Here is a 22,917-nt window from a genome sequence, read left to right as displayed (position 1 = left end):
ATTTTCTGTAATCAATGATTTATTTTATCCTCAGTTAGAAAAATATATAAAAACAAAAAGTTCTCTATCCGAATTCTCTAATATTTTGATTAATTTTTATGAATTTTGTACATTCTACTGCAGATTTCATTTTATATCGATATCGAAATTTGTTAACAGACTCAAAAGAGGAACTTGATAGTATCGTATCATCTGGAAAAAGACATCCCATCCCTCCAGGATACTTACAAAAGTCTTGTACTGAAGAAAGTGATATTGAGAGTACACTACAGAAAGTCATTACTACTGATGCTAACAAAGTGAAATCTGTTCTGGAAAAAAATTGCTGTGAAGCAACAACAATTGCTGGTAAGTTCATTTATTTATAATAATTAATATTGATATTGATGACTATTTTTAAATGTTGATTCTATATTCAAATTGGAGTCATCAAATCACTTAAATTTAAATACACCAGTATTTGATACATTAAACTTCGATTGTTTAATTGATAATTCCGGCTTTAACAATCACTCATCGTATTCATTATTTTGATAAATGCAGTCTTCTTAGAGTAACAAGTCTAACATGAAAAAGTGTATTTTCAACAAAATTTACGCTAATGAGGAGCTTTTGTACACCAAAACAATTTAATTAAAAAAAAAAAGAGTTTTGCAAGCATAATTGTAGTCGAATATTAGATGGAGATTTTTCAATCAAATTTCTAAAATTACTGTTAAGGTTGTTCGGACATCAATGGACTTTTCAAGATCAAAAGCTAATTTTTTTATATCTTATGAATTGCTATCTCATACGTCTAAATTAATTACTCTTTTTCTTTTATTAATTCAATGAGCCAATTTCTGTTTGAAATGATTCATATTTAAAGTATTCGAAAACATCAAAATAGTTTCTTTTTAATTGTACAATCTCAAAATCAAAAACATGAATACATGCATAAAACTCAGAAAAATGATTAAGTCGCAGATCATCACCGAATTTTTCTGTTACATACAAGTAGAAAGTTCTAGCCCTTTGAGATGAAAACTATCGGGTATATAAGTTTAAAAAGTTATTTGAAAAAATATTACTATTTAAATTTATATTTGAGATTGTGCAAAATTTATAGAACGGAATTGCACATACATACATACACACACGCACGTCCATTGCTAATCCATTTATTTTATTTTATGAAATTATACTCATTCTGGTGGTTTTATTTTTTGCTTAAAGCACAATGCCGTCGAATCAGGAAAGAAGAGTGAATAAACAATATTTATTACCGTCTTATAAGCGTAATCGAGTAAGTAAGCGAACAACAGAGCGTTGGAGACTTGTCTTCCAAAAATCTTTCGAACACTGCATAAATAAGAAAGAAAATCATAATCAATGTTTCTCCTCCACTGGAAATAATAGCAGTTTGGAACATTCGACAGATATTAATGAACAGCTACCCGACATAAATATTCATAAAAATATAAATCCCGAAGAAAACGATCAAGTCTCATCTACCGAAACTAGTGATTCTGAAAGTTCATTGGATGATTCTGACGGTTTTTCTGATGACAGCAATAATTATGTATACAGTACTGTTTCAAGCACTGATTCTGATTCTTCGTCAGATAGTGATAGCGATAGTTCATCACATTGTAACACTAACTCCTCATCTAATAATTCTCATTCTCAACGTAACTTTCATTCAACAAGATTTAATACAGATGATTTCCAAGGTAGTAAATTAATGTTTCCTGAAGCACAATTAACTGTGGCAGACGTTATGTTCATGATCACAGCATATTCGGTACAGAAAAATTTAACCAAAAGAGATGAAGATGATCTTATACAACTTATAAAAATATTAGCTGGCCCGGAATTCATGTCGTGGAATGCCTCTCAGCATGCACGTGCTAAAACATATAGTCCTCCAAAATCGAAAATAAATACACATTTTTTTGCCCAAATTGCAACGTTGTATTAATTTCACATAATAACGGTAAAAAAATGAAAGAAAAATCTGTAGAATGTACTAGTTGTGAAAGAAAATATAAGCTTAAATCAGAAAGTTCAAATCAATTTATTACTGTGGATTTAGATTATCAGCTCGAAAATCTTTTGCATAACAAAGATATTCAAAAAGATTTATTACAATCATTGGATTTACGTGACAAAAATAAAGTCGATGGAGTAATTCATACTATTTACGACTGTCAATTGTATAAAGACGTTCAACTTTTGTCTCCACAAACATTGACATACAACGTCAACACAGACGGTGCACCACCTTTCAAGAGTTCAAATTGTAGTTTTTGGCCGATACAGTTGTGTATAAATGAACTTTCTCCTGAAATACGAAAGCAAAATATAATTCTTGGTGGTATGCTTTTATCTTCAACTGAGCCAGGTCCAGAGTTGATGAAAATTTATTTATCAAAATTTATCGATAATGCTGAAAAACTTATGATTGATGGAATTAATATTACTATGCATAATTCAAATGTAACGAAAAATTTTAAATTCCATTGCCTCTTAATATGTGTAGATTCAGTTGCTAGACCTGTTATGCAAAACCGATATCAGTACAGTGGTTATCACGGTTGCAGTTGGTGCTACGATCTTGGCGAGTACAATAGTTCAGCTGTTCGATATCCTATGACTGAAAACGATCCTATTTTGAGAACTCATAAAGATTATGTCAATGATGTAGAAAACGTAGAGAAACTAAATCGACCTATTAATGGTGTAAAAGGTCGCTCTGAGCTATTACGATTGCAGCACATAGATTGTATATGGAGTTTTCCTATAGATTATATGCATGGTGTTTTATTAGGTGTTACGCGGCAGTTATGGACTATTTGGACAACTCCGAGAACTTTATACTATTTAACGCCAGCTGATCGTAAAGAAATTAATAACCGATTTCTCCAAATAAAACGACCACATGAAATTCACAGATTAGTAAGGCCTATCAAAACTATGGCAAAATGGAAAGCGTCTGAGTGGGAATCATGGTTACTGTTTGATAGCTTACCCTGTTTGGTTGGAATTTTAAAAAAGAATGTTTCGATTCATATTGCTTATTTGTTTCAAGCATATTCACATTATTATCTGGTAATATTACTGAAAGAAAATTGATAGAATGTGAGTTAGATTTGTTGCAATTTGTTGGAGAATGTGAACAGTTTTACGGAAAATCTGTAATGACATTTAATTTACATTCAATGTATCATATAGGGCAATCAGTACGACAAAGTGGACCACTCTGCTCCAGTAATACGTTCATTTTTGAAAATGAAATCTTTTATTACAAAAAGAAATTAATGCTGCTTACGGTGTTTCTCAACAAATTGTTACTTCATCCCTAAAAAGAAATCATATTCGGCGCAATATTAATAATGGTACTGAGTCAGCAATGTGTCGTGAATATTGTAGAAAATTATTTCTTCCACAACAGTTAACAAATTTTGTACGAACAGATAATGGTGCAATGCTTACCGGTAAAGCAAATGAACCTAATGCAAGAATTTATAACCTAATTTGTGATCTTCACATTCCGGAAGTTCAGAGTAGCAAGATCTATGGCCGATGCATTCTCAAAAAAAAATTCTTCGTAGTATAAAGTATACGCGTTCAAAAAAACTGATGATACGGTTATTCAGTTGAAATCCAAGAAAATAATTCAAATACATGACTTTGTTGTAATTAATAATACTTGCTATTTATACGGCCGAGAGCTTGTGACAACTCTTGCGGAATTTCGCACAACTCGATTGAATCATATCTTGGAAGTAGTTGATATGCAAGGTGATGAAGTATTTATTAATGCTAACGATTTAGAAAGTAAGGTAGTATTTTTTTCCACTGGAAATAAAACCTATGTTTCATTTTTGCCTGATCATTTGGGAATTTAAGTAAAGTTAAGAAATTCTTTTTGTTTTAGTGTCATATATATATATACTAAATGTTAGCTCTTGATAATTTTCCAAATTTATGTCTCTTTAATTGTCTTCAAAAAGATCTGATAAGCTTTGTAGTATTATTACTTAATAAATTACTTTATTTTTCCATAATAAGTAATAAATTATTATTATTATTATTATTATTATTATTATTATTATTATTATTATTATTATTATTATTATTATTATTATTATTATTATTATTATTATTATTATTATTATTATTATTATTATTATTATTATTATTATTTATTAGTTATTAGACTAACTCTAGTTTAATAATTATAAGTAGTTCAAATTAAACTATTTGCTATGGAAAATTATAATATAAATTTTTAGTATTATGATATTAATTCATTATTGTGATAGAAAATGGAAGCCGCAATTAATATAAATACTAACTTAAATGATTTATAATGTTAAACTGTCTATTTTATGTTAAATGAAAAAACAATTTTTAGTTAAAAATAATATTTTTCACATGACATCACTCAATTTTCTTCCATTTATAGATTACTTTCTCGTCAATCAGTATTAGATATTGAAATTTTTAATAGTACTGAATGAAAATTGAAAAATAAAATATATATACACATGTTACATACATAAATAACAAATTATGACCCAATTCTGTTAACTTAATATTGCCATAGGAGATGGAATTAGGATCGAGTGAAAGTATGGAAAAAGAAAATAATCAAAATAAAGAAAATTTAAATCAGAGGCAAAACAAGATCATGCCGAAAGACAATCAGGAGTTTTCAGATGGAATTTTGGCTAATGATAACAAGGAGCAAAAGCAAACAGCTGTAAAGGTAAGGATTATGTAATATTAAAAAAAAAAAAAAAGTACATTACAAGAAGATTATTTCAAATTGCTTATGTGCTAGGAGAAAGGTTAGTGAGTTTACTATCCTAAGATTGTCTGAAAATATTAAACAAATCAAACTGATGAATTTTATCATAATAAAAAAATCATAATAAATTAACTCTTCTATTTTTATAACACATCTGAAACAGATTCAAATGTCAAGTAGTCTTTTTGAAGCTCATGTGTATTTTAATTTGTTAATCAGTTGTATGTATTTCATATAACAAAAAAAAATATACGCACGCACGCGCACATTATAACTTTATTGTAAAAATTTCGATCAAAATTATATCTTCGTAGTTTTAAAAAATGATCGATTTTTAAGACGAAAACTTAATAATAATTAAGGTAAAAGACCCCATTAGTGGCACCTTTAACCCCCATTAGTGGCACTTTTTCTTTCAATGAAAAAATGTTCTACTTGGAATAAAAACTAAAAATAAAGATTAGAAATAATATATTTATTATTGAAATTAATGATTTAATTAATTGAATAAGTACCAAAATCAAAGAAAGTGTCAGTAATGGGGTCCCCGCCACTAATGGGTCTTTTACCCTATCCTTCCAAATGTAGGTATAACAAAAAATTATCTGAATTTTACTAATTTAGTTTCCGCGGAATTTATTAAAAATATTATACATAACCATCTTTACTTACATTGATACTGTAATTAATTGTCATTCAAATGCAGTCCGTGATATTCATTAAAATAATCATGTGTTATAACAACAATTTTATTTTTGCGTTATTGGCACTATTAAAGATAAAAATTCTAAGCGAGTGTAAACTGTCCAAAACATTCAGGAGAGCAGTAGACCATTTAAATAAGGTATAATTATCAAATTTTTTAAAATTTATGGTAGCTTTTATTGATCCAGATAAAAATAATTTAATATATTTGCATGAAAAATGTTTTTTTTTTTATAATTGTATATATGTATAATAGCACTCAGAATCAATTTGGCGACATAAAATGTTTAATAGTCCGTGTAATGGTCTAATCTAAGTGAAAGAAATTTACAAATAGGGTAAAAGACCCCATTAGTGACAGGGACCCCATTACTGACACTTTCTTCGATTTTGGTACTTATTCAATTAATGAAATCATTAATTTCAATAATGAATATATTATTTCTAATCTTTGAGAATTTTAGATCAAAAAAATTGTTAATTTTTATTCCAAATAAAAAATTTTTAATTGAAAGAAAAAGTGTCACTAATGCGGGTCAAAGGTGCCACTAATGGGGTCTTTTACCTTATCCGTGTTACTCATTTGATTTTAATAAATCGTTTATTCGGTGACAAAATATAATTTATAAAATTGAGATAAAAAGTATAACTTGCTCTTTATAATCATGATAACCTGCAGGTAAAGTTTTGTAATGGAATGTATAAGTGTGTATTTACCAAAATTTTTGGCAAGTATTGAGACTTCAAATTTTTAAATATTAACAAATAAATTATATACAATTATATGAGGCCATCATCATTCCTCCGCATTTAGATACAAATGTGTAGAAATCAAATGTGATTCGATCAAAATATTGTGCAATCCACGAACAATTTTTCAGATGTAACTTCGGTTTGGAACGAAAGCAATTCATATTAGCTGGAACAATTACAATGTTTCTCATATAAAAATTAATTTTGATTCTCTACTTTAGCAATCAGAGGATATGGGCGAAGAAATCGATAATGTTCTTTCAGTTCCTGGCGAAGATAGCATGATCAATGAAGAACAAAATGATCATGATATTGTAATTGATGATGATACTTTACAATCAACTGTTCTCGAGCCAAAAAGTTCTCACGTTAAACGACGAAAGAAACAAAAAAACAAATATGAAAAAACTGAAAAAGGTAAAAATTATTAAAAAGTATAGTATTGGACTAAACTATTACACTGAGAAAAAAATACTTTTACTCAATTAACAATTTATTGGCTCAAGAACCGCGCGTTGACGATTAAATATTTTATTGTTATTAATTATTAATTTCTGAAGAGAAGAACATCAATATTTATCTTTGGATAGTAAATAAACAAAAGAATAGCTTTATTTAAATTAAATAAAAATTATTTCTTAAAATTTCTTGAGCTAAGAATATATATTCTTGAAAATTTTCAACAACATAAATTCTTGTATCAAGAAAATTTTCTGAATAACAGTATTTTTTTTTCTCAGTGTACACCATATTTAATATATTACTAAAAATTATCGTTTCTACCAAATAAATGTAAAACTATGAATTATATATAATTATTATTAATATTTTTACTACTTTTATGTTCATCAACCATTATAATCCATTACAATATACTAATTTATTGAATCAATAAATAAGTTACATGAAAAATTGGACACTGTTATGCATTAATGTGTTAAGTGCTATGGAAATCCTATGTACTTAACACACTATTGCATAACAGAGTCCAATTAAAGCTATGTAACTGAAATTTGAGAAGAATTGCGAGTGATTTGATAATAGAAAATTAGAAATGCAATGATTAGTAAATTAGTGTCTTTTCATTAAAATTCAATTATAACACGTCATGTAATGATCTTTATAGAACTACAAAGTGAAACATATTTTATGAAATGCAGTTATCCAATTTTCAGATTAAAATAGTTTAATTTCTTATCATAATCTCATTCAATGGAAACTATATTTCATAAATACATTAACTACTTTTCATAAAACGTTTATTTGAAATTTTCTTCCATTTTTATTATTACATTTCAATTACTACTCATTTCGGAACTATTAAACAATCAAATGCTTATGAAATTAATTTTTTTAATCAAATTTCTTTATTCATTAAATCTCTTAAAATAAAGAGGTGAATGAAATAAAATAACCAATGTCAAATTTTAAATTTTTCATGCGACAAAATAATTGAATCTAACAAACCACCTCCTATATCAAATGTGTATAATTTAATTTTAATATTTTAATCAATATGTATTGCATAGAGCAAGCTCAACTCTAATGAGGACAGTTCAACTAAAGTGAAAGAAGTTCAAGATGGTCTTGCATTGATGAGTGGACCGATAAATAACAAAGATAATGTTCAGCCGAGCACCGAACTTAGTCATTTATCTAAAAACGATGCGTCTACTCTTGCTTCTTCAAAATCCAAATATAAATATAAAAAATCAAAGGATAATAAAAAAAAGAGCTGTAAGTAAAATAGTTGCATTTATTAGGTATTTTGTAGTTGTGAAATGTTAATTTCTTTGCGAAAATAAACGAAAGCTAAAAAAAAGAAAAAGTCAAAAGGAAAAAAAATAAAAAATGATAAAAAAATGTTTCACAGCAATCTTTACGTGCGATTGATATACAATTCGTCGAACGATAGTGATAAAGTAACACTGAAAATTTTTCACTTCTATCATCATTATTGTTACATTATAGAAGATAAATTTTTTTTTTAATTTCCATAATTATTAAGATTAAAATTTATAAAAATAAATTCAGACATATATATATATATATATATATATATATATATATATATATCTGTGATTTCATTCCATAAATCACATACACTTAGAATATTGTATGATTAGGCCGAAAAGAAATCTTATTAGTTAATTTTATGTCATACATAAAAAACTTTATCTCAAAAATAATAAATAGTTGATCATGCAGGGTGTTCTTATAAATTTTAGTTTTTATGAAGTCTTAAGTTTTGAAAATTTTTCCATTATGATATTGTCAAATTTCAAGCATTAAAAATAAAAGTTCTTGTACCTTTCATTCCTTCAGTTCAAAATTTAAAACAGTTAACTTCTTACAGTTTACATGTCGGGCAGTTGTAAAGAAAATATTAATTATTTAAGATTTAGTCAGTATATTTTTACCTAGATACATTACAATTTTTTTCTTTTTTAGAACGATGAAGTTTCTACTAAACTTACCTGTCAAATAACGTCAATGGAACGAACAATATCTGACTTAGTACAGAGTTTTAACAGCTTCCGAGAGTTAGCTATGGAGAAATTAGTGGCAAATGAGGAAAATTGGCGCCAATTGAAAAGTAAGATATCATTTTTGTTAACGAAATCTTCAGCACCTTGAAATTCATTAGAAAAATTTCGATAATCTAAGTGTACTGATAGAAGGATTTGTTTATAGTTAAAAATATTTGTTAATATTTAACAAATCATTTATAAGAGACCACTTTTTAGTGATTAATAAATATTTCTTAGTATTTAAAAAGATTTATTAATATTTTATAAATGAATATCAGATTTATTAAATACAAACAAATCGTTTTAAATGCTAAGAAACATTTGTTTAATACTAAAAAGTGGTCTCTAAGAAATAATTTGTTAACTATTAACAAATATTTTTAATACAAAAAAATCTATCTATCAGTGTATGTATGCCATTATCTTTGAACTTGCAAAATTTATCTCAAATTTATTGAAATTAAAGTAAGGTCCATAGAAGTTTTCCAGCTTAAAAAAATATTTTCATGAACACCTAACAGTTTTATTAAGAACCACATGGAGTTATAAAAGCTCATCAGTCTATGTACCGAGTATATTGATTTTATATATTAATAGTTATCCCTTTTTCTAGGTAAATTTCATAATTCTAAAATCATATCAGACATTTAAAGCTGTGCATTGTAAAATTGAAATTCTCAAGAATTTAACAAATATAATATTATTAAATTTACCTAGCGATGGGATGATGATATAATAATATAATTCTATGATGATCACAGTTTTCTAAAACATAGAAGGTTCTTCTATTGTTTTCAATTATAGTTGAAAATTTATTTTACAACATTCATTTTATTGACATTTTTCCAGAATTTATAAAATCTATACTAAAAGCCTACATAAACGAATTCAATTTAATATCTCTAAATATATAAATATCTATACTATTTTTTCATTCAAAGATGTTCATAATTTTTTTCTTTTAGTAAATTTTTCATTTTTATAACATGTGATTTTATTAATTGTATGAGCATCAAAAATCAAGATGTGATTTGATGCCGTAAAATCGCGAATTTTATTAATGGACAATTGCTTAATGCTTAAAACAATCAGATTAATTTACTAAAAGTTTAGGTTAAATGAGTGTCTCACACGGAAAAAAGTAAACTGTAAAATTTTCTACTTAGGATTACAGATAATTTATATAGTTTCAAACAGTACAGCGGACATCGGGGTGGCAAAAGTATAAATAATACAGAACTTAATGTAGAAAGTGTAAAAGCCACAATTTATAATTTAGTATCGAAAATAAATGATTAGTAGCTGTCACTATAGTAAATAACGACTCTGTCATCTTAAAAAATTACAGTTTGAAACCCTGAATAAAAAAAAGTATTGAGACAAAGAAAAAAGTATTGAAAAATATTGGATTGACTAAAAAACCAATTCTTTTCAATATTTTTCTCTTTGTCTCAATACTTTTTTTTTAATCAGGGAACAGTAAAAATTGCCATTTCAATATATAGTCCATATTATGAGGAGAAGGGGAACTCCGATGAGAAGAAGGGGGTCTTGCTCTGGGAGAATTTAACATTTGAAACAGTAAAAATTATACTTTTAAAATCTACATTTTACCAGTGCAAGCAGGTTAATAATTATAGTTTCATTTTTAGCGTTGCGTTTAAAATTAACCATTTTACTTCGTAAATATTGACGTTGCTTATATTAGAAATTTACTAATTTTATTTTATACTTTTTACATATCATACGATCATTTTTTAGGTACGAAATGATAAATATCAAAATAAAAATTCTTAATTATTATACTCTAACATTTTTACATTCATATAGCGAATATTACTGTTTGAATTAGTATTTTCTTCCATTTAAAGAATAAATTGTAGCGTTTAAATGATGAATAATATAAAGTGAATAATAAAATCACGATTTTACTGTTTGAAATGGTAATTTTTAGCAGTTGATCATTACTTATTATAAATCGACTATTATGTATTATAGTTTACTTTTTTCCGTGGCACATTCGTACTATTAAGGCTTACGTTTTTTTTTTTTTTTTTTTAATTTTTTAGCTGCCAACGAGACATCTAAAGTATCTAAAGCTCCAATTGACGTCAATGACATTCGGCGACCACCTCCAGTCGGCTACGTTCGAGTTGACAATGACATGGTAATAAATATAAAAGTTGTATTAATATTGTAGCTGTATTAATTGTCTCAAAACTCTGAGTTGAAATATTAATGTATGTAATGAAAGCAGTATCATTTAAATTTATTACGGTAGTGGATATTCTTATCTCTCAATTATAATAATATTTAAGTACGTCAATAGTAGAAACTTGCAAAAAAATGGGACCTGATTCCTCATTGGTTTATTCTTCATAAAATTTATTGTTGTAGATCCACTTGGGGCGTGGAATCTGGTTGCCACAAGCGACCTTCAACAACGATATTTACACTGCAGGGTCATCATTGGCAATGGTGGTCAAAAATATTGCAGTGTCTGTATTTGGAGTCGAGTACTTAAAATCTCATAGTGTGAAAGGGAAGGGTTCAAACAAAACTAAGAGTATCCCACGACCAGCTATCGATCCAACAAAAGCTCTCGCCATACGAGGTAATTGATGAAGTAAACAAAAAACAAAAAACATTTATCTATTGAAGATACACCAATAAAAAAATTGATTGAATGAAAAAGTAAAACAGTTCTATAAAATCTGATTATTAACGAATCAATTGATTTTGAAGTATTTATGCTTAGAAAAATCTGAAAAACGGTTGACCCTAAAGGCCATCCCTGTAACTTCCCGCTAATTCCATACTCAAATGCTCTAAATTGTACTTATTATATTTTTGAGCTTTCCGAACTCAAAAATATAACGTATGTGTTATTTTGAGCCCTTCAAGCTCAAAAGTCTGATATAAGTTTAATAAAACACTATTTTTTGAATTGTCAAACCCCAATAACTTTTGAATGATTGAACCGATTTTTACGCAGTTGGCAGCATTCGACGCAGTTTTTGAAGTCTCAAAAAGATTTTTAATTGTAAATTGATCGAACGAGGAATTTCGAAGAAATTCAGAACAATCACATTTTTCGGTTTTCTTTCGACAACGGTAACTCCCGAACGAATCAACCGATTTTGACGGGACTGGTGGCAATCGACGTGGTTTTTAAGTTTAAGAGCTAATTAGTTTTTGGAATTGATCGGTAAAGCCGTTTAGAAGTTATTTCAAAAAAACGATTTTTGAAAATTTTATTTTGAGATTTCTCAAAATCTAGCGAACCGAATCGATTCAAATTTTCACGAAATTTAATGGCAATGATACTCTTTGGATTGCAACCTATCTCGATCCAATCGGTCAAACCGTTCAAAAGTTATAAGAGGTTTACACACACACACACACACACACACACACACACACACACACACACACACACACACACACACACACACACACACACACACACACACACACACACACACACACACACACACACACACACACACACACACACACACACACACACACACACACACACACACTCTCATACAAACATACAGCCGCACGGACACCATTGCGGGAATAGTCAGAACAGCTTCCTAGGACCTCAAAACGTTGAGATCTGATGAACACTCGATTTTCGCAAAACCGGGTAAAACCAATAACTTCCCGAATTTCAAAAAATTTTCAATTTTTCTTAGCAGGAAGTTATAAAAATAAATTTGATCGTTTTGTCATTATTAAAATTAAAAGTTTCAAATTTTTGTTTAGATATTTTCGAATATTATTTAAAAACAGAACGAAAAATGACTGGACAAGCCCTGATGAACGAAGTCGACTTATATGAGGAGTATATTCGACAGAAAATATCCGACCTCCTCCGGCCACCAAGACAAGCAAACAAAAATAATAAAAGTATTTAAAAAATTTCATTAAGATACATTTTATTATACCCTAATTAAAAATACTGATTGAAAAGAATTGAGAAGCGGTCGCTCCATGCAAACTGTATATCTATATATAGAAACAAAAGAATTGAAGTTATTGAAAAAAATTCGAATTTTATCATTTTCAATTCTTTTCTATCAATATTTTTAAACAGGGCAGTTTTGAAAACGATATCAAAATATTTTCGGGTACATTTTACATATTTTTTTTTTTTTTAATGTATTTGTTGTAGAAAGTGAAGCTAGCCAAAAAAATGTTACTCACGACAAAAATGATGTACCTGCTGCTGCTTCGGGGGACATGAATCCTGAACTCAATACAACGAATCCAACAAACAATACCCACGATAATCAATTAACCAGCTCGGAAAAATCGTCGGTAGGAGACTCGAGCTCTTCAGAAGGTTCCTCAGGATCATCTGATGAGGAATCAAAATCTGCTAGTGACGATTCCATAGAATAAGAAAAATGATCATCAAAAAATACTAAACCTAGTTACTTTTTTATTCTATTTTGTAATAGATGTTGTCTTAAATAAGTTAAATAAAGTTTTTCATTAATATCATTAAACCGCAACACTGAACAAGATGACAATCTTCAATGGTAATCTCCACTAAGTAAATGCCAAGCTAATAAAAAAAAATCTGATTGAATTCGTGAATTTTTACGTAAGTTATCGTGTTTGAAACGGAAAGTTGTCTTGATTGATAGGAATTTTCTTTTAACTATTTTGATATTTTTTCTGATTCTGTTATCTTAAAATGATTTTTACTAGTGACAGAATTAATCTCCGTTAAATTATCTTTCGAATAATGCGCAAATTAATTAGACTACGTGGATGCTTCGCATCATAAGTCGTGTAAAATTTTGATAGTAATTTTTTTTTCTTGTCCATCACATTATAATGTGAATATATATGTATTGATAAAGGTATTTAGTCGGTGTATATAGCGAATATTTAAGTGAGTATTATAGACTAAGAGACGTCTGAGTAATCTAGAGCAATTTTTGTATAACTTGCTACAAAATCATTTAATTTTCGAAATCTTGATAAGAGCCAAGCATATAAATTCTCAACTTTAAAAGGATCGTCTCATTAAATTCATTAGATTACAAGCCACGCCCAATCTGGAAATCCAAACACACTTTTTATCATATTCAATAAGTGTTTACAGATAGCTACCGATGAAAAAAATTGTCGAAATCCTGATAAAAGCCAAGCATATAAATTGTAAACTTTAAAAGAATCGCCTTATTAAATTCATTAAATTACAAGCTACGCCCAATCTGGAAATCCAAACACAATTCTTTTCCCATTTAATAAGTGTTTACAAATAGCTACTGATAGAAAAAATTGTCGAAATCCTGATAAAAGCCAGACATATGAATTATAAACTTTAGAAGAATCGCCTTGTTAAATTCATTAGATTACAAGCTACGCCCAATCTGGAAATCCAAACACACTTCTTGTCATATTCAATTATTCAATAAATGTTGACAAATAGGTTCCGATAGAAAAAATTTTAATTTGATTATGGGAATCCTGATAAAGACTAGATGTGTAAATCATAAATTCTAAAAGGATCATCCTCTTGAAATTTGTAAAAAACACAATAGACTTTATCTGGATAGTCCCATTTATAGACATAAAAAAAACTTTGCCAATTGGCATAACTGGATATTCACATCAGAAATCATCGTACGTATACACTCCAATAGGACTTCTCCATTCCCATTGGATTATTCCACACTGTCATCGGTATTGGTATGTAACAGGAATTACTGCGACAAAAGCACAATAGATTCCGATATAATTTTTTTTTATTGGAATCTATTGGATGTTTTCAACAGGGTTATCGTTATAGTCTCGCCACGGAAATTTGCTATTCTCCCGTCCTGATCAACAATGCGGAGCCTCAAGTTGTGTATTGCTCGTACGGCGACTGGTAGGTAAATGATGTTTGTTGGCACTTCCACTATCTTATATCCTGCTGGAACCCTCGGGAAAAATTCATGGATTGTGTGATTCTTCTCACCATTGATGTACGATCCAGTAGTTATATTGCACTCGACTCTCAGAGCATTGATTTTCAATATTTTGACTGGTAAATCAGATTTATGTGCTGTGTTAGGTTCAAGCACGCGGTTGGTAAATCCAAGTAATGATCCAATGGAATCTTCAGGCTCAAAATTTATATATTGATCACATCTTATTTCACTTCTCAACTCATTGTTGTTTGCTTTTAAAGTGAAACTTAGTTCAGGTAATGTCTTGTTTATATAAGTTTCAATATCTTTAATTTCATAACTCCCTGTTGGTATAGTTATTTCTTGAAATCTCTTGATTGTACTTCTTTTGGATCTTTTTGATGACACATAAAATTTATTAGCACCAACATCAATATTTGGTATTGAATTAAATGTTAGGAGCTTAACAAGCCCAAGTACATGATTTTTTGTTGGTGATAGCTCAATCGGCGGAAAATAATTTGCCTCCAGTATGGAGGAGTTTCCGGATAGTGTCAAGGTGAATGACTCTGCCATGACTGACGCTTGTTGTCTCGACTCACTTCAATTTATAGTTGTCCAGCCAGGAATTTTAAGCACAAATGTCCACATATGATTGTATCAAAGTCTTGATTCTTTTATGATTGTACTTTACGCTACCTACATCGAGATATTTCATCAAGTCTTGTGGGGGTTGTAGATTACCAAAACTGTCAAAATAAATTACTTGATCATGATTCTTCTTGTATGCAACCCAGTGAGTTCCAGGTCCAAGTTTATCATATAAATTTATTATTGCTGATTCGTTTGTCTTTGGTCCAGATTTTGGTAAATCATTTCTCATGAAAACTCCACGAAAATTTGAAATTTTAAGCAGCTTGGCATACTTTAATAAGTCGATGTTAGTCAGTGCTCGATGTGGTAGCTCTACTGGTTTTTTGACTTCTTGCAGCCAGCTCCTTCTGGGTATGGTTTCAGATAAAGTCCCATACCACTGCGGTAAGGTTTGAGGTATAATCCTCTACCTACAGCTATTTCCTCCATCTTCAAGTTGTGACGTTTCTTTTCAGCTAATTGATTTTTGGCTGCGCTGGCATCGTTCACAGCTTTTGCAACACCTGCAGCTCCACCTGTTAGAGCACCAACCGCTGATAACCCTGCAAACAGGGGAATCAATAATGGAAGTACTCCACCAATCGTTGATAGAACTGGTAGAATACGAGGCAATCGAACGTTTTTCTTCCCACCAACTTTCTTGACAGCTTTGCGGGCACCTCCAAGAGCTGTTTTAACTGGATCTCCACCAGGCTGCATGGACTTTTTAGCTTCATCAACAATCTGTCTCAGAGCAACATCCTTCTTCTTGGTTGTCTTTCTTTTGACTGTCTTACGCTTCATTGTTTTTCTTTTAATTGTCTTACGCTTTGTAATAGGTTTTTCTTTTTTAAGACCCATACCGAAACGTCTTTTCAACTTCATGATTTTATTCACACTCCAAGCAGCAGCTTTTTCACCAATAGTAGCGTCCCTCGCTTGAAATCGTTGCCACGCTTTCTCAGCAAGAATTTTATCAGCCTCGTGACGGGCTTCCAAATTTTCATGATTTTTAGAGTAAGCTATATCGTGTTCCTTACACGCAGAGTCCAAAGGATTTATGCCTGGATCACCTCGAGCTAACCTTTTGGCTAACTTTGTTCCCGGACCACAATACTGATATCCTGGTATGTGAAGTTCAAGTGGAAGCTTATTGATTATGTTGTTGAATAAACCTTCACCACGTCTGCTCTCAGACATGTCACATCAAAGACTGACATGCTAATCTATATAAGCTGGTATATATACCCCTTGAGCTCAGAATCTAATCAGCAGTCATGGGCAGCAAATCAAGAGCTCAGTTGCCAGTTATCAATTTTGATCAAATTGTTCAAGGAACCGGTGTGAAACTCAAACGACACGGTGCATTACTTCCCAACAGTATCCGTGCAGTGTTTTGCGGACCATCAAACTGTGGAAAGACCAACGCTCTACTGTCTCTTATTGTACATCCAAACGGTTTGAGGTTTGAGAATATATATCTTTACTCAAAGTCTCTTAACCAACCAAAGTATCAGTTCCTGGAGACGCTGCTTAAACAGATTGATGGTATTGGATTCTTCACATTCAGTGAACATGAAGCTGTAATCAAGCCTGAAGATGCTAAACCTAACTCCCTGATGATATTTGATGATGTTGCTTGTGAAAAACAAGATCACATCAAGGCTTTTTTCTGCATGGGTCGACACAAGGATGTAGACAGCTTTTATCTCTGTCAAACTTATACACGAATACCGAAGCATCTGATTAGAGATAATGCAAACTTTCTCGTGCTATTCCGTCAAGATGAAATGAATCTGAAGCATATTTATAATGATCATGTCAATACAGACATGTCGTACAACTCATTCAGAGATTAATGCTCGGCATGTTGGAATAAATATGGGTTTGTGGTAATAGATAAAGACAGTGAATTGTAACAGTGGTAGGTATCGCAAAGGATTCGACTGCTTCATTAGTATAAATTGAGGTACTTTAGAGTGTGATAGTCATACATGCTGTAGACGTTAACCTGTCAACATGAAGCCTGAAGAAATATCAAAGCAGAAAGATATTCTGCATCAGATATCTGAAGCCAGTGATGCCATCCGACGGAAGCACAAGATGTTGAAGTTGGGTAAAGATACAGCTGAGAAAGCTATGGAGGAAATGTTCAAGCCTATTGTGACACCACTCCAGAGTATAGTTGAATCTTCAAAGTTGAAAGGGGAAAATATTAAAAAGAAGAAAAACCACAGGTTGAAAAACAAGAAGAGGTTGAAAAATCTTTATATGATGATTCAGAAGTATACAACAGTTTAATAACAGATGATGAAAGTTCATTTGAGAATACAGCACTTGCTATTACTCAGCCACCACCATCAACAAGTACTCCAGCTCGTAGAAATCCTCTTCTCACTAATTATCTACAACGTTTAAGTAAAAAACATAAAGATAATGATATGAGATATGGTGTACGCAGAAAACGCGGTGAAATGCATATGGGTGATTCACCTATTTCATTTGCAAATGATACAATAACTGTCAAAGAAAAAAATTATCCAATAACTCCTGGGTTGTTGGAATTATTATTTAGAAAATCACCAGAGGGTGCACTCATCACCCCAGATGATAAGAAAAAGTACTTGGACATAATTCAACATACCAACGCTCATAGGAAAAATTATGACCCAAATCGTACTATTTATGAAGATACAACAATCAAGTTCAATAAATACATTGCTGATTTTATCACCAAGTTCGGTAAAGGGTTACCAAAATATATGATTGCAAGAAAACAGAGATTACCAATGGACTATGTTCACTGGGATGATCCAAATGAACTATTTGATCGTTTGCGACTACTTATGGCATCTCAAGCTGCCGGAAATCCAAGTCACACGAATGAAATCATATCAATTATTGAAGAGCTTAGGGAGGCTGGAGTTATATATTAAAAGCTTCTGAAAAATTAAATCATTCACACGCTGACAGTCAAAGTGTTCATAACCATGAGCATCGATATATTTGGACGTCCACTGGACAATAACTTAGGTCAACGAGGGCCAGCTGGTAGAGGTTTCAATGTAACTTCTGATGGAAACTATAACATTGAGAATAAAAGGCTGTGCAATCTCGGTAATCCTTCAAATGAACATGATGCGGCGACAGTGCAGTTTGTACTGAGACAGATGTCTGAACTGAATAAAAGTATAGACAGTGAACAGAAAGAGATTATTTCACATTTACACTCTGAAATAGTAATACTGAAAGCTGCTGTGGGAAATTTGCAGACGACTATTGAGGAAGTTAAAGCAGTACTTTCCTCTCACCAAAATAATATCAAATATCTCACTGAGAAACTCAATGAACGACAAAAAGACAGTGATAGCTGAAGAGCTTCACAAACCAGCTCGCAGGAACTATAAACGTCGTCATGTTGACATCCGAGGTCTCGATGAGACTTGGCAAGCTGACTTGGTTGAGATGATTCCATATGCGACAGTCAATAAAGAATACAAGTATCTGCTTACAATCATAGACATATTTTCTAAATATGCCTGGGCAGTTCCAATTAAATCAAAAAGTGGTGGAGATGTCACTAGTGCTATGAAGTCTGTACTCCAGCAAGGTCGTGTTCCTAAGAATCTCCATGTTGATCAGGGTAAAGAGTTTTACAACAAAGAATTCAAAGATCTGATGAAGCAGCACAAGATAAATCTTTACTCAACATTCAGCAATCTCAAAGCATCCATATGTGAACGTTTCAATAGAACACTCAAGAATAAAATGTGGTGAGAATTTACAGCTCGTGGCAGCTACAAGTGGACTGATATACTTGATGACTTGGTGAATACTTACAACAACACCAAACACAGTACCATCAAAATGAAACCTGTTGATGTTACCGCTGCTCAGGAGAAACAACTATTGGAAAATATATATCAACCACTGAAAACCAAATCGAAGCAGAAGTTCAAAGTTGGAGACAAAGTCCGAATCAGCAAGTACAAGCATGTTTTTGACAAAGGATACACGCCAAACTGGACAACAGAAATCTTCACAATCAAATCGGTGCAGAATACGAATCCAACGACGTACAAGCTCGTGGACTATCAGGATCAACCAATTGAAGGCGGATTTTACAACGAAGAACTCAGCAAAGTCAAATATCCAGATGTATATCTTGTTGAAAAAGTAATTAGAAAACGTGGAAATAAATACTATGTTAAATGGTTAGGCTTTGACACTAAACATAATAGTTGGATCAATAAATCAGATATATAAAACACAAATTATATTTACATTGTTTTTATTTACAAAACCTTAATACATAAATCCTTAAAAATATATTTACATTATTTTTACTATTACAAAACTTTTTGTCTCTTATTATAATTTTCATCATCTACAAGTTTTCTTTTCTTAAAATCTAAGGAGCCTTTATAACCCCAAGGCACAGTATCAGTGCTTGCCTCAATGAGTTGACGTTTGTCATCAGCCCAACTGAGAGCAAGTTTCTCCTGTTTTACTGTGTGCACTTGATGTTTTTTGCTTTTTATCATATACTGCTCTTTCTTTAACAGCACATTTTCAAAAGGCATCTTTTGAAGTCATCAAACATGATAGTCTTCAAGGCTGATCCTCCGATACCCTTTGCCCGTTTCTTAATCCTATCCTTTTCCTTCTCAGGATCATGGATTTCGAAGGCATACAATTTGACTCTGAGACCCACGAACTCGGACATGATTTTTCCATTGTTCTCATCCTTCATGAGTCCCAGAACCTTTTTGTTAACAAGGGGCATGTTGAAGACGTTGTTAGGTGGGTAATCGGAAGTATCAAACCTTGAGATATCACGTTTGATGTCTTCATAGATGTTGGGTACATTGAATTGGTAAATTAAACTGTCTGTATCGGTGTACAATAATTTAGAGGTTTTTGCATAATTTTCAAGCACATAATTATAGTGGAAGTCATAAATAAAAGTCTTGGATAAATCTAATATACTAAAGCCTACATATATTGGTTTGTTGAAGCAGACTCTAGCTTTTTTAAGTTCTACTATAACCATGTCTTCATCGAAAATTGTAAGGCTGTGGAAGTTAGGTCTACATACTAAATCGGATACATTATATCGACCTTGCCACTTCGTTCTCAAATATACATCTTTATATTTTCTTACATTTTCCATCGTCTTTCCGAAAACTGCGTTATTCATTAATTTATAAAAATTTTTTTCAAACTCATTTTTCACTAATTTTCGGCAATCAGTATTTTTATCAATGTATGACTTGAGCCAGTCTGACTGCTCAAATTTCAAGACTCGATGTATTTTCTTAAGTTCTAAGCCTAAATCTAAACATTGTTTTAAATTCTTATAATGTATTACATAATTAGACTTATCATGCAGAGTTGTTGTTAATTTTTGTTGTTTGCTGCCAGGTGGTACAAAATGTTCTGGGCATAAAGGTAGATCTTTGTGTAGATCATGTAATTTCTCAAGATAGTGTAGGTCCACTTCAAGGATGTAGCCTACACTCTCATCATCATTGAAAAACTGATCTACATTGTCTACATTTTCAATCCATTCAAATTTACCCTTGGGTAAAGACATACTCATTGCTGCTCCATACAAATTATTTACATCGTAGTACATCAAGTATGTTTCGGGGTTTTTTGAATCATAATCTTTGCCCATATACCGGTTGTTAGCTTCAGCATGTCTATTAGCACACATCGATACCCCACCACGAACACCCTTTTCAATGAAAAGAAGCATCTCAGGATCAGTTAACAGTTCAAGTTCTACTTCAGTATGCTTTAACATTGCAGAGTTTGAAAGACCTGGTGCTGTATAAAAATGTAGGGCATCTAAATTATATGTCTTAAAGCAACTGCGTCTAAAATTCTCAAAAACATCAGCCAGGAGAAGTACATCAGTCTTCAAGTACAAGTCTGAGTACTCACCTAACGTATTGATACCGAATTCATTCCAAACTACTTGAGCAAAAGCATAATCATCATCAGAAATAGTTGAGTTTGTTAATTTTGAATAAAATGATTCTTGGTCAGGTAATTGTCTCTCATCTAGTCTGTCAATGCTGTCAATGTACTCATACGGGAATACACCCTTACTTATTGCTAATTTAAATTTGTTAGGGTCAGGGTAGTGTAGTCGCGTAATCTGTTTGTCTTTATCATCAAGGTATGAAGCTAATTTCTCTAAACTGGAGGCCATGACTCTAAAAGAGTCAATAAATTTTAGAGAGACTGAAGTATTTTTAACTGATTTTGTGAAAGAAATGTAACGCACTTTATTGATTGGTAATAATGAAATTTCACCCTCAAATACTATAGCTAAGGATTTAATTATAAAGTGTGAGTCATAGCCAGATAAATTATGAAAGATAACTGGGATAATGGTAGATTTCTGATAATTAACGTTACATGATTTATGAGCTGCGTTTCTATAGTTACCCGTGAAGTGACAATGATCATAGACTTTATCTGTTGTAGAAGTGATTGGTTTTTCACAGATGTGACACTCAGTTGCCTGATTGTGTCTATCTTGTTGCTCTTTCGTTAAAGGTTTCATTTTAATGGGATTCTTTAGAATTTTTTCAAAGTCCAGAGCTAATGACTCTAATTGTTTAACAAACCAGTTTATGCAATCAGGAGAACGGTTCAATTCGAATTTGGAGAGGGTGTTATCATAGCTGCAATGTACATAGTGAGCAATACTGTGTGGAACATGTTTATGAACTGTCTTTTCATCATCTTCTGGGGGTTCGAGTGTGCATTCTAGATCCGCGTAAACTACAAACGGTACAGTATCTTTAGATTTGAAATCTTTAAATTTTTAAATTTTATTTTTTTCACTAGGAAACTCCATACGAACTTTATTAGATTTGAAACAATCTGCTCGGTGTTCTAAATAACATTTTTCTAATTTGAAATGATTCAAACAACGATCACAAAAGTACAATTTATGTCTTCCTAGAGTTATTTGACTTTTAATTAGTCCGGATAGATTATGTATCCACGCAAAGTGATAGACAGACTCAATATTATCTAAATTATTGGTATAATTTACACTTTTTTTAATCATTAATAAATGTATTGTTGGTGTTTCTGACTCGAAGTTACTTAAATATAATGGAATAATCGTACTTTTTTCAAACTTTTTACCCGTGAATTCAGAATCTATACCATATACGTTAATGCTAAGGTTATTCATTTTTTCAAATTTTGGTACATCATTAAGTTTAATTGGAAATTGAATACCTTCATAGTTCAATCTGACGCTGAAGTGGTAATATCTTGTAGGGCTTTCTGGAACCGATACTGGTGGATGCAAGGCAGCGTTGACACACCACAGGAAGCAGAACTCGTCATTGTTTTGGATGTTGGTAACCGCACTCTTCCTGATAATATCCCTCGGTAATTTGACGAAGGTGGAGTTTCCAACTTGGGTTGATGCGAATCTTGACATGGTCACCATCAAGCTGTTCGGTCCAAGCAGACTCCATCCGGAACCCTCATGTTCAAATTCTTCAATTCTTTGAAGTAATTTGTCGTATACATGTTCACTGTACCAATC

General features: G+C 31.1%; 2 protein-coding genes across 2 annotated transcripts; both read left to right on the top strand.

Moving 5' to 3' along the window:
* The first annotated feature begins 325 nt into the window (after window positions 1-325).
* On the top strand, window positions 326-7,799 carry LOC141528895 (uncharacterized). Its single transcript, XM_074245175.1, has 4 exons — window positions 326-348; window positions 4,592-4,753; window positions 6,475-6,670; window positions 7,783-7,799. Exons 2-4 carry the CDS (start codon window positions 4,595-4,597, stop codon window positions 7,797-7,799), a joined length of 372 nt encoding a protein of 123 aa, XP_074101276.1. The 5' UTR covers window positions 326-348; window positions 4,592-4,594.
* Window positions 6,641-13,304, top strand: LOC141528643 (uncharacterized). The gene is made up of 7 exons (XM_074244802.1): window positions 6,641-6,670; window positions 7,783-7,990; window positions 8,705-8,849; window positions 10,854-10,951; window positions 11,182-11,398; window positions 12,559-12,702; window positions 12,968-13,304. Exons 2-7 carry the CDS (start codon window positions 7,877-7,879, stop codon window positions 13,195-13,197), a joined length of 948 nt encoding a protein of 315 aa, XP_074100903.1. The 5' UTR covers window positions 6,641-6,670; window positions 7,783-7,876; the 3' UTR covers window positions 13,198-13,304.
* Window positions 13,305-22,917: the final 9,613 nt, after the last annotated feature.

Source organism: Cotesia typhae, unplaced genomic scaffold, assembly GCF_013202065.1.
Source record: "Cotesia typhae breed Kobodo isofemale line unplaced genomic scaffold, CoteBio_Ctyphae contig_44, whole genome shotgun sequence".
Classification (NCBI taxonomy): domain Eukaryota; kingdom Metazoa; phylum Arthropoda; class Insecta; order Hymenoptera; family Braconidae; genus Cotesia; species Cotesia typhae.
The sequence above is the reverse complement of the archived record's forward strand: the minus strand, read 5'-3'. Positions and strand labels throughout refer to the sequence as shown.

Bases quoted from the DNA above. Each gene is read 5' to 3' on its own strand.
- LOC141528643 (XM_074244802.1), top strand. From the start codon at position 7,877: ATGTTCAGCCGAGCACCGAACTTAGTCATTTATCTAAAAACGATGCGT. The intron at 8,850-10,853 runs GTAAGATATCAT...TTAATTTTTTAG, and splicing joins AAATTGGCGCCAATTGAAAA to CTGCCAACGAGACATCTAAA. The intron at 11,399-12,558 runs GTAATTGATGAA...ATTTTTGTTTAG, and splicing joins AAAAGCTCTCGCCATACGAG to ATATTTTCGAATATTATTTA.
- LOC141528895 (XM_074245175.1), top strand. From the start codon at position 4,595: ATGGAATTAGGATCGAGTGAAAGTATGGAAAAAGAAAATAATCAAAAT. The intron at 4,754-6,474 runs GTAAGGATTATG...TCTCTACTTTAG, and splicing joins AAAAGCAAACAGCTGTAAAG to CAATCAGAGGATATGGGCGA.